The following is a 12,725-nucleotide window of genomic DNA, read 5'->3' on the forward strand; positions in this document are numbered from 1 at the left end:
AACTTAACTTTCATGTTCTGGGTCTAAAGGTTGTGATATGTCACATAATAAGAAGGTTATTTCACCTCACTGGCTGCCGGTCATCACAAAAGAAAACACTGCAAGAAATACAGAAACATGTTTTTATTTGATTTCAACATCTCTCCCACGATTAAAATGACTGTGAATTAAGTTTGACTGTTTTTTGAACTTGTAATTATATTCATTAATTGGTAGTCGTGGGAGTGTTTGAGGCTGCAGAAGTGAAGTAGCTGCTTAATCTGGAACGAAGCATCTCTTCTCTTTATTATAATGATATAATGAATTCTGCACACGGCCCCTGATAAATAAATGTAATGTTGTCTCAGAACAAATCTCACGTTACATCACTGAAATGCTTGTTTTCAAATTATTGCCCCATGAATTTTAACAAACCATAATGTGAGAAAACAAAACATCCAAACTCTAAAGCTGTAATCTGTTTTTCAAAGAAAAGTTTGAAGATAAAACAAGTTTGTTTTAGTCTCATTTATAGTTCACCACCACAACACATTCATATTTTACATCTTTTAAGCACAACAGTGGTTAAAATTGTGTTTAAGTGGACAGAAAACTTTTGTCGTTTCTTTTTGGGTGTTTTTATTCCAGCCAGTCGTTCATTTTAAACAGCTTTTCATCAGAAGCACTGTGATGGAGACCCTGACGTCTGTCAGATTACATCTGACGTCACAGACGGACCAACAGACGGGTTTTGCTCGTCCAGGTTTTTTTGCTCAGATCTTTCGTTGCGTGCTGCGTTGGCGAGCCCGGTCCCTGAGCCTCATGTAGGCATCAGATGAGCCGCCGGGTCAGGCCTGAACATGACGAAATCACAGCCTGTTGACAACCTGAAGCTTACATAACCCCTCCCCCCATGGACAAAAAGAACCCAGCACAGGGCAAAGACAAATACATAATACACGCTCCTAATACTCTGCGGTGGGCACCATATAATCCACAAACATGGAATATGGAGAGGGGGGTGGATAATTGTGCGATTCATATTATGGATGGGTCGCAGCCATTGGTGGGTTGCTCAGCTGGCTGTTTTTTTTTTTTTTAATGTAAGAGGATTTGGCCTCTGTGGCACGAGTCCTCCAAAGACTCAGGGTTGGATCATCCAGTCGGACGGCGCCAGAGCCAATGAGCAGAGGCGATGACGGCGGCCTGACGTGGGAGGCGAGAGTCTTTTTGGTCCGGGAGGGATTTGGTCGTTTCAGAAAGGAAGAGGGATTACTTTGCCATTTTTTTGTGTGCACAGAACAAATGTCATCTAGAACCAGTCAAAGAGAGAAGAAGGATCTGTTCTATACAGTGTCAGTGCTTCAGAACACGGGACAGCTTGAAGCCTTCAATCCCGAAATGTAGATGGTCTGTAGCATCCACCAAATCTGATCCCAGGTTGTGTCTTTGTGACAATTTCACATTCAGGAATTAAAACTTAAAACAGATGGTAATACTCATTTTATAAGCACCCATTTAAGAGAAAAGTCAAATCACAAGAAACCAACTGACATTTACCATTAAACAACACCTCACGCTATGTAGCGTCCACAAGCAGGTCCTGATGAGTCCAGAAGACTCCAGATCTCCCAGCTGATATTTGACTTAAACGGGTTCATGTCGGTCTCGTGTCTTGTAAGCCAATTTAGTGCAGGACACTCAAATCAACACATCAATCAATCAATCAATGTAGGATGTCTCTGGGTCCTCAGCAGCCTCTGGCGGCAGGAAGTTGAGGGGCTTCTGGGAGTTTTTTCAGCAGGTGTGTCCGAGTCTCCTAAAAAAAAAAAAAGAAAGAAAAACATGTATTAACGTTGACTTTCCTACTACTAAAAATCTGTTTTCATGAAGGTTGACACCCAGAATTCATTCTCGACTTTTTGACCGTTATTCAAACAAGAAATCTGGACAATTGTGCCTTTAATGTTTTCTAGTTGGTAATCATTGCATGAAACATCTCAATAACCATTTGATTGGTTTCTATGGTACAGATATTCCTGGTCCCTTGAGGATGAATCCGTCTGACCTTAATGACTTTTCATCTATCCCTCTCATCTGTTCACAAATTGAATTAGTCCAACACAAACTGATGACACTCCCATCCGTTCTCTTTAAGAGATAACAGATTATGTTTCCTTCGTGTTGTCTCAGTTGGAGGATTTCCCTTCAAACAAACATCAGCTTCAGTTTCTCGATCAGCTTCTTTTAACACCATCCAACAAATATCTGTTAACGGCAACATCTGCTGCCACACACGTAAACCTTAACCCTCTACCAAGAGGCCACTAAAGGGTTAGTCCCACCGCCCGGCATACGTCAAAGTAATGAGTGACGAGCGCGCATCTGTCCGTCCATTCATTATTTCCCTGTCCAGTGAGGGTTTATGTTGTCATTTCAGTTCATCTCAGTGATGGAGGGGGGGGGGGGGGGGCAGGCAGTGGATTTACAGGCTGGTTCAGAACTTCATGCAGCCGGACGAAGAGCTTTGAGTCTGGGACCTCAGGGTCCAGAGTTTGTGGGGGAGGGGAGCCAACGGACTCACAGTCTGGTCCTGATGATGCTCCTCTTCCCACTCTGTGAGTCACTGTTGGTCGTGGTTCTGTTGGTTGATCCACCACTTTGGTCCAGACTGAACTCTCTCATCAACCATTGTAAAACCGATTTGATTAGATTTGTTTCAGATATTCATGGCCTCCAGAGGATTTAACCCTCATGACTTTGTTGGTCTTCTGACTTTTATTCTACTGAAAGCAGAAAGTCAGACGGAAATATCTTATGATAGATGTCTTACAATTATTTAGCACCAACAGAATGAAATGTCTTAACAAATATTGACTAAATCCTGTCTCCCAGTTTGTTTTGCCAGTTATGTTTTGAAGAAAAAACAAATGGCATGCATTATGTCCAATGGCAACGCTTCTTTAAGTAAAGGACACACTATGTTTGTCTTCTGTACGGTCGAGGTTACAAAGTTCAGGACTTTAACACTGGAGACTCAGAGTTGGTTAAGTTTAAGGTTGTGATGTTGAACCAAACACCTTCAGAACTAAAAACATGCTAATTAGGAAATGTCTGTTAAATTGATAAGTCATGTAATCATCAGATTTTCGACCTCTAAACTTATGTTTTTATTTCGACAGCCCTGATTCTTTGATCTTTTGGATTGTTCAGGTAATGTTTCCATAGTTCACACTGAAATAACCAGTTCTGGACATTTTTCATTGGTTCCTATTCAAGATTCCTTCTTTTCAGTTCACTTCTTGACAAAGGTCTTCTTGGGTTTCAGACACAGACTATTTCTTCCATATGACGCTTCCACTTTGTGAGAGGGGAAAGTTTCCGCCAGTAGTTTCAGTGAGAACTCATCTATACCATCTGTTTACGGCATCCAGAGGTCGTGTGTCTGTGGGCGGGGCGTCGACGTAAAGCTGCATTAGACAGCTTTACATAAGGTTTAAACATGATTTACACAAAACATTCAGACCATGTTGGTTTCACAATGTTCCGACTGGGTAAGTAATTATCTTCTTGCAGAACTCAGCATGGAAAGAACATAAGCAGCTGTGTTTAGGGGAGCAAAAACATGTGAGAGCCTGTGAGTTCATTTTTAAATCTCTGTTTTCAGAACAAAAAGTGAGGAAATCCAAACTTTTAAACATTGTTGAGAATCCAGTACACATGATCTGTTCACATTTTTATCTTTATTCATTAGTCACTCAAAGTGCTTTTGAATAATAGTGAGAAGAGCATCAGACTTTAACATCAGACTTTATCTTTCTTAAGAGACAGGAGTTCATATCCTGTCACAGACCTGCAAATAACATCTTATTCTTATTTGTATTCACCACAACCTTTCCCTAACCTTAATGTTATAGTTTCATAACCATAACTTAACCATAGTTTATTAAATGATCTTTCCCTAACTATAATCATACTGTTAAAGGCAAGAATTTAAAAAAAGCGTATCCAGGTTTGGCATTGTTTTACAATGTCAACATATAGTTTGAATAACGTCAAACTGAAAACGGTTTTATAAAAATCTAGAGCTATTTATTGAACCTTCAGTATCTTTTTAAAATATACACAAGAATTCAGTGTCAAAAAAACAAAAGCACTTACATTTTGCTTGTCTCTTATTTTTCTTGTGATCAGATATTTCCACATTCAGATCAGAATGTTGTGCATAATTAAAGTCCATTTTCATGTTCTGACAACATTAAAACTGATGCATTGAGGAGTTAGGTTATGTAAGATCATTCTCATTCGCAGGGCGTCGAATACTGACATTTTGTTGCGGTGCCATACCTTCAAGTAACTCTAATGTGAAGCCGTTCACGACAGTATTTGTCCTGAAAACAATATGAAAAAAACATTAAATATAAGTAAATAATAAGTAAATTAACTTTCCTCCTACAAATTCCAGCCAATCAGTTTCCATAAAGGTTGACATCCTTGATGTCTGCTTGATGAAACAAGATTTTCAATTTAATCTCAACAGAATGAGAACAAACAAACAGGACTTTCACCCAGGGGACCACAGTTTGTATCCCATGTGAAACCTCAAATTATACACTGACTTATTTCATGTTATATAAAGTTCTGTACTCATGCCATGTACATAATGCTGTCTGCGTAACTGAAGTTACCTAACAAATGTACTTATTTGAACCCGAAACCACGATCTTTTCCTAAATCTAAGTGACGTCAAAGGGGTTCCTGACCAGGTGTATCAGTACTGCAGTTAAAACAGAAAATGTTGCATTCATCCAAAACCACCAATAGCAACATCAGGTTTTAGACAATATCAGAGAGCAAAAGTCTTACCACAATAAAAAAAATCTACTTTTCACTTGATTTCTCCTGAATCAGCGACCAACTACATCTAACTAATTAATCAGGTTTTGATTTACTGTTAATCTGATTATAACAGAATACGACCAATCAGCTGCTCAGACCTGGACCTGGATTTGGGTCGAGCACTCAGACACATATCAGTAATAATTGATTTCCATGCATTTGCTAATGCGTAATGGATTACAGTTGGAACAAGCAGACTGTGGCACGATATGGAACAGTATGTAGAGGACCGACAGATGCCCTTGACACACAATGAACTGTAATATATGAACGCACACAGATGTTCACGTGCAGGATGATTTGACAGATGTTTTTTATTTAGATTAATACTAATCTTTCATTTATTTTTTTAATTTACATTGACGTAGTTTTGTTCTTGTTTTGAAGGACTGATGAATACAAGTGTTTTCCTTTTTGTTGTTATTTATGATTATTGTACCGCAGATGTCTCAGGTTTAACCCATAAAAGCCCACCAGACCCCCACAAACATTCAACATTCATTCTAACCATGAGCTAAACTCATTCTAGTCTTCACTAAATCCCAAAGACTTTAGATGAATGAATAAAGCTAAAAATAAATGGCTTAATTTGGGGGAAACCATTATCTCCGTCCCCGTAATGCAGGAGTCCTCACAATGTAATGTGTATCCCAGTGTCCCCACAATGTAATGTGTATCCCAGTGTCCCCACAATGTCAGTGTGCACTCAGGTTTTAACAATGTTAATAACTGATTTACTGTTTAAGTAATTTATTAAAACAATTGTAAATGTGATGGATTTGTTTGTCACCGTGTACAGCAAAATTGTAATTCAATTTTATGACATTTTTTTCAAAACAGGTGTTGTCTCGGCTAATTGTCATGTTTGCAGGCAGCGGGGGGGGGGGGGGGGGAGTTATACAAAGTTTTGGGTGGACTCTTCTGGTTGCTTACCTCCTGCTGACCCACTCAGCAGCTCCTCAAAGACAATCCAGATGTTTTAAAAAGTAAAAATAAAGAACTAAAAACACATCAGTACAAAGTGACACCTCCTCCTCCCTCCCTCCTCTTCCTCAGACCAGAGTACTTCTCTTCTCTCGTTCCCGCTCTCGTTCCCTCTCTCCTCGGTCCCGGCTCAGGTCCGGCGTTGGCAGCTCTCCGTGGCCCGAGGCCGTGTTGTTAGGCTCGTAGCGGGCCGAGGCCGGCGAGTTCTGCATGACCACCAGGCGGATGGGCGACTGGCTGGGTGGCGGCGGCGCGGTGTCGGGTGCGTACTCCTTGGTGGGGTCTTTGCCCCGGCAGTCGTACAGGATGCAGGAGATGAGGAAGACCAGCAGCAGGATGACATAGCTGGCGACCAGGATGATGAGGTTCAAGGTGACGGGGTCAATCTCCAGGTAGAATTCCATGAAACCCATGGCGCCGCTTCATATCTCGCCCCGGGATATCCAGAGGGATGATGGGTAAAAAAAAGAAAATCAGGAGGAGAGAATATGGAGAGGAAAGAGAGGTTGCAGCTAAAAAAAAAAGACTGTGATGATGGACAGCTGGCAGCAGAGAGAGGAAGAGCAAAAAGACGGCAGAGGGCGGCAGCACAGAGATGAAATGAGAGGATGAGAGAGAGAGAGAGACAGAGAGAGAGAGACAGAGAGAGAGAGAGAGAGAGAGAGAGAGAGAGAGAGAGAGAGAGAGAGAGACAGAGAGACATAGAGAGAGAGAGAGAGAGAGAGAGAGATGGACTGTATGTGAAGCTTTGTGCTTTAATCCTCTCTTCTCCTCCATTGACTGTCACCAGCCAATGATTAAAGCTGCTCAGTTTTTAATAACTTAAGCCACCATTTTGATTTTACTCAACTACACAACTGCAACAAAATGGAGGAAAAAGGGACTTGAACCAAACACCTGTCAGTTTGCCACGAGCATCACTTTGGGGGGATTTTAGGGACTCATGTAATTTATTGTCCGACTGATTCTTTTTTTTTTACATTTGAAATCAAATTAGTTTAAAAGCACATCAGGTCACAACGACAGGCTGAAACATGCAATGTTATAAATATTGGTGTTAGCATGTTAGCACGTCCTGGTAAAGACAGCTACAGAGGTTTTATTATAACTAGTTAATCCTCTTTAACTCCCTACTTTTGAGAATAAAGTCAAATTAAAAAGCAGAGAAAAGTTGGTCAGATGATCATGTGGCAGATCACTTATTGCTAATATTATAAGTTTACACCAAGTAGTCTGCTGTTATTTCATTCCCTTACATTTATAATTTGTATTATTTGTAAATAATAATAAATTCACTCCTTCAGATTATTATTGTTTAGTTTATCCTCTGATAATATGTCTCTCACAGTTTGATATTCATAGTCACATCATTTTGTTTTCAATTTGACGTCCCATAAATGTATTTTAATGATATAACAGATTGTTTTCTAGTCAAAACTTTAACAATTCTGACAAGTTGCAAAAGTTCAGTCACAAAAACATTGAGAGCAGAATAACAAACAGCTGACTGTAGTTTTAGTAGTTTTATTAAGTACAACAGAGAACAATAGTCATATGTTGTAGAAAAATGAAACAGAATAATGTTGAAATGTTTTGGTAGAAAAGGTTAAAAAACTTGAATGTTGATGAGGACATTTTGACTTTGAGTCATGAGCTCAAACATTTATGTAAATGCTTTTGTTTAACTTAAATATCCTAAAGTCTGTGATACGTTTCTTGTAATTTGTTTTATGTTTTCAGAATATAACAATTTTCTTTGTTCTCGTACATTCTCAACTTCATTCGCAAAATATTGACCTTTGACTCCATTGTCTTTTTTGTCTTTTCTTGTGACTTTCTTTTGTTCTTTCTTTTACTGATAAACAGTAAATTATTACTTTTGTTTTGTGCAGCTGAATAGCTGCACATTTAAGTCAGTGTAATTGTTATTGTTTGCTGTTTCCTTAATATTCAGTCAGTCATATTTATTTATAATTGATTGTGTATTTTTTATTTCATACCTTATACTTACTTTAATAAACAGCAATTTTTTGTCTTGAATACGGCGGCTTATGTTCTTTTCTTAACGACCAGATAGAGATGAAACTAATGACAATAAATGAACCTTAGAAATAAAAACTCTTTTGTTGATATATTTAGTTATTTGCACGTCTTCTGTACGAGGTGAGGAAGACTTAGATAAAAGAAATGATGCAATAAACTAAAGTAAAGTAACAGGAAAGTAACACGTCTGTGAAGCAGCAGCATGACCTTTGAAGGTATCGGCCATCTGTTTGCTGCTGAAGAGGCTTCTGTATAGATTCATTAGAAAGTGTGAAGGAGGATTTCTATAATCTTCTATAAACCTTCTGTTCAGTGATCTGAGGATCTGATCCAACTGAAAACGTCATGCGACATGTGATCTTTGTCGCCCCTCATCATCACTTTCTTCTTCTTCCTTTTTCTGTTCCTCAGAACAAAGCTGCTTCCTGTTATAACATCACTAAAGCAGAACCAATAGGAACCAACAGAACCACTGGATGTATAGATGACGTCATGTGACTCCATCACCTGACACATGAACATCTGCATGTTGTTTGGGTTTAATGCTGCAGATGTTCTGCTTCATGCTTTAAAGCCTCCACACAAAACAAACACAGATCAGAATCTTAAATGCAGAAACAGTTCAACACGTTCAGTCTGTCAAAATAAAACACAGAAAAATGAAGAGGAAATCCAGTCTCTGTAAAACAACAGAATCAGGAAATACCTCTCAGACCAGGGACACCTCACTACTGTCCTCGACAGCAGATGGTGAGAGGGGAAACAAGGCGGGGTAAAAATAACATAGCAGGAAAAATATAGCAAAGCAGATATTAAGACTTTAGAGAGAGAGAGAGAGAGAGAGAGAGAGAGAGAGAGAGAGAGAGAGAGAGAGAGGCTCCCAAACAAGAAGAAGTGAGCTGCTAATGGAAGAAGATCCGTCTGACCCAGAAACACTGAGACACAATGTAACAGCAGGAAACTCCGAAAACTCTCAATGAAGAAACCAGAGGAAGAGATATGGAAGCCCATTACCGCCACTGTGAGGAAGAAATAAAGATCCTGTAAGTCATTATAATGCAGTGGTATAATGAGATACTATCACATTATAATGGCTTAGTATCTCATAATTATGAGATAGTAAGTCTATCTCAGTAGATGCAAATTTGCAACAGTTGCAGCAGTTTTTCAATAAAAGGTTTAATTAGATTCTCGCAGGCAGACGACCAAAATACAGGATCTATGACCCAGAGCGATGCCTGGGGCTTTTATTGTGAAAGGTGAGAAGGAAATATTGTATCAGAGCTTCCTTTGTCAAGGTTGAAAGGAGTTTTCTGTCTTGGTTTGGACAATGGTGCCTCCACGTTGTTTCATAAATAACTCATCAAGTTCCACAACCTGATTTCATTTACAGTGCAAAGGCTCACAAAACATCAATCACAAAAACACACTCTTTACTGGTCGATCTGAAAACTCTGCTGCTCGACTTAACAACAGTCACACACGTTACTTTCAAACAACCTTTTATGCATTTTAACAATTTTATGTCCAACCCCTTTTTTTGTCATAATAAATGTTTTCCAGCTCATTCATCTGTTGAAATGTTTAACTGACACTAAAATGAAAGCTTTTTTCCTCCCACATTTATTCATTTCATCTGTAAAAGGAAGGTTTTCTGTCTGTGAGGCACTTTGAACTACATAGCCTGTATGAGATGTGCAATACACATGAAGAATATTATTATTGATAATTGTTAAATTTCGAACAAAAACTAAAATGTTCCCTTCATGTCAAACTGTTCCTTGAAGGGATCACCGACGTTCATCCCGAGGGGACCATGAATATGTGAAGCTGGTTTCATGATGGTTGTTGAGATGTTTCGGCGTTCCTCCAGCAGCCACCAAGCTGCTGCCATTCTTCTGAAACACAATGTGGACTTCCTGCACCCCTCCCCCGTCCGTCACAGCACCCACCAGAGACCTGGAGCTCCGAGCTCTAACTATTTCAATACGCCTCTAAATCCATCAGCATGCCGACAAATGAAAGAAACAGATGGAGAGAAAAAGTTTGAGAGGAAAAATGAATTTTAGTCGGAGGACAGGAAGTGCCTCTCCCTGGTTCATGGAGACTTTCGTGGGCCCTCTGGGGCCTCCCAGGCCATTGTTGGCCCTGCTGGTCTCCTTCAGAGGCTGAAACCACCTTCTATCTCAGGATCTTTTTCCCACCACAGACCAACTGGAGCCGGTCACCACATCCTGCATCGACTCCTTCAGGGTGTGTTTCACTCCAACATCAACAATCACTTTGAAAACCAATGAAACAAGCCTGAAGTTTAATAGAAACTGTGTTGTTATGAAGCTGCTCTGCAGATAAAATCACTATTTCATGATTACAACATCAACCAAACTACAAGTTAACAGAGCAGCTGTGCTTTAAAATGATCAATAACAGAGAAAAGTCAGAAGCATCAAAAGGGTGGCGGCTTCAAGTTCAGCCACAAAACATCTGTCACCATCTGGAGATTTTTCTGCTTGTGAGGCACAAAACTACCAGACTTTAATCTAAAAGAAGCTGCTGAAGAACAAACTTCTGAGAAGAGAGAACATCGAGGCCGTGATGAAAGCAGACGAAACAACCTTTTAACATTTGTGAAGAACTAAAAGTAAAAGATTCAGTTTCAGTCTGTAATCAGATTTTGTTGGCTGAGAAGTCAGAACATTTTTAATACATGTTCACCACCTGGACAAATAAAACAAAACAGCATGAAAACATGAATGAAAGTTCAATGATAAAAATATCACATTGTACATTGAGGCGTCATACATTCACATAAACTGCACGTTTACCTTTTGGATTTTTTTTTAATTGACTTCAAGCATAATAATGATTCGTAGTTGAGCAGTTTTGAACAAACAAGTTGGACCACAGTTATTTATGGACAAATAAAAAACACCAAAAAGTCCAGTTTCTCTGTATATTAAAGAAAAACAGCAGCTTCCATCGTTTACCTCACTGTAAAAACATCAGTCAAAAATCTGTAATTAAAAAACCGGAAATTAAATGAAGCTGTCTAAGTGGGAGACAACATCTAAGTATAACAATCTTATTTATTTCTAAAACCTCTGACCAATTAACAAACTTCCTCTTTCACGCTAAAGACGGATATGAAGATTGAACCTCGTGACCTCCACAGATCAGATTAATTTCCAGCTTCAGGGAACAGCTGAACTTCAGAGCTAAATGTTATGAATACAAACACACACATTAGAAAAACACTCGTCATCATCACTTTAACGACATTATAACATAATTATAATTATCTTGAAATGGTAAAATGAGCAGCGTATTGATTATTGATATGTTTGTCAGACCAGCCTGTTCTCATAGAAATTATGTTCATGACAAATACGTTCATAAGGAAACTCCATGTGAGGATGGGGAGAAGGTGGACGGATCAAGACTTTCACCCAGGAGACCGCTGTTTGTGTCCCGCGTATGAAACTTAAAGTCCATTTATTGTTACGTTGAACGTTTCATACATTCACGTAAAAACAAACAAACTTATTTTCAGCCAAACCATGATGTTTAACTATCTAACCAAGTAGTTTTGTTGCGGTTTTGTATTAATTCACGTTAAACATGTGTTTAAAACTGTGACCGTGATCCAGGAGAAAATACGTTTCCATTGAAACGTAACTGTGAATGCAGTTTAGTTGTATGAAAAGGTAATTCTCATTCAACGTATCATAATACAACGATTCTTATGATATCCTATCAAAAGTTACTCCTTAGTTTTCAAGTGTTTTCCTACAAAAGTGTCAATTTCTGCTTAAACTAAGTATATTTGTTATGTTATTTAAGATACCGACGTAGATTAAAAAAAGTCAATATTGACTTCTAGTTTCACATGGCACACTGACAGCGGTCTCCTGGGTTCAAGTCCTGTGTTTGTTTCACTCAGTCATCAACTTGTCCTCAAACAACGGTTTGTGTGATTTCTTACGACAAGTTACTTTTCATTTTTTCCTACAAAAGTCAGTAACACGTTTCAATTTCGGCTTGTTACAAGAATACAGTCTTTTTTTAACTATAGTTAAACAGGAAACAACTCAATTAGGTTTAAATAACAAAACTATTCAGTTAGGTTTAGACAACTAAACTACTTAGTTTTTTTTAATGATACTAATAACCGATCATTGATGATCCATATTAACACATTAAACGAACTCTAATGTCATGTTTCCATCATGTTGTTCACATCACCTAATCACTAATCATTAATCACTTTCTTCTTCTTCTGCAGTGTTTTAATGGCACCAGCTGTTTATCTCAAAGTATTTAACTCAGAAGAAAGAAACAATTTTTGTAATAAACCAGAATTAAGTCTCTGTGAATTCTGAACAGATACTAAAACTCTTCCTGTTGGCCTCATTGCTGCTCACAGCTTTAGTTTCATGAGTTTTTACTTCAGCAGGTAGCAGGAATGACTCCCACCAGATTCCAGTTTCAGCTGCAGGAAGCAGAAAGGTCTCGGTGTGTAACGAGTTTACTGCCTCCCGGCAGCTCTGACTGACAGCGTCCTCCACATCCAGCCTCATTACTGACTCACACACCTGTCAGCAGGTGTTAGTCTGCTGACAGGTGTGTGAACAGAGACTGTCTGCTGGCTCTAATGAACGGCAGCAGAAAACCACTGGAGCAGCTCTGGTTTGAGGAATTCGTTAGTGTGTCAGCTGCGATTCATAATTGACGTTAGAGTAAATTAATGCTAAAGACTGTAGTAAATTAATTTGGATCAACAGAATTGCTTAATGCTTAAAGTAAGCAGTTTAATCGTGTGG

The 12,725-nt window shown here is 38.9% G+C and overlaps 1 protein-coding gene across 1 annotated transcript; it reads right to left on the reverse strand.

Moving 5' to 3' along the window:
* Positions 1-5,930: 5,930 nt before the first annotated feature.
* Positions 5,931-6,275, reverse strand: smim36 (small integral membrane protein 36; the record flags this gene model as incomplete). The annotated part of the gene is made up of 1 exon (XM_079183083.1): positions 5,931-6,275. One exon carries the CDS (start codon positions 6,273-6,275, stop codon positions 5,931-5,933), a length of 345 nt encoding a protein of 114 aa, XP_079039209.1.
* Between the last annotated feature and the right edge of the window lie 6,450 nt (positions 6,276-12,725).

The sequence above is a fragment of the Pholis gunnellus genome (assembly GCF_910591455.1).
Source record: "Pholis gunnellus genome assembly, chromosome: 21".
Lineage (NCBI taxonomy): Eukaryota > Metazoa > Chordata > Actinopteri > Perciformes > Pholidae > Pholis > Pholis gunnellus.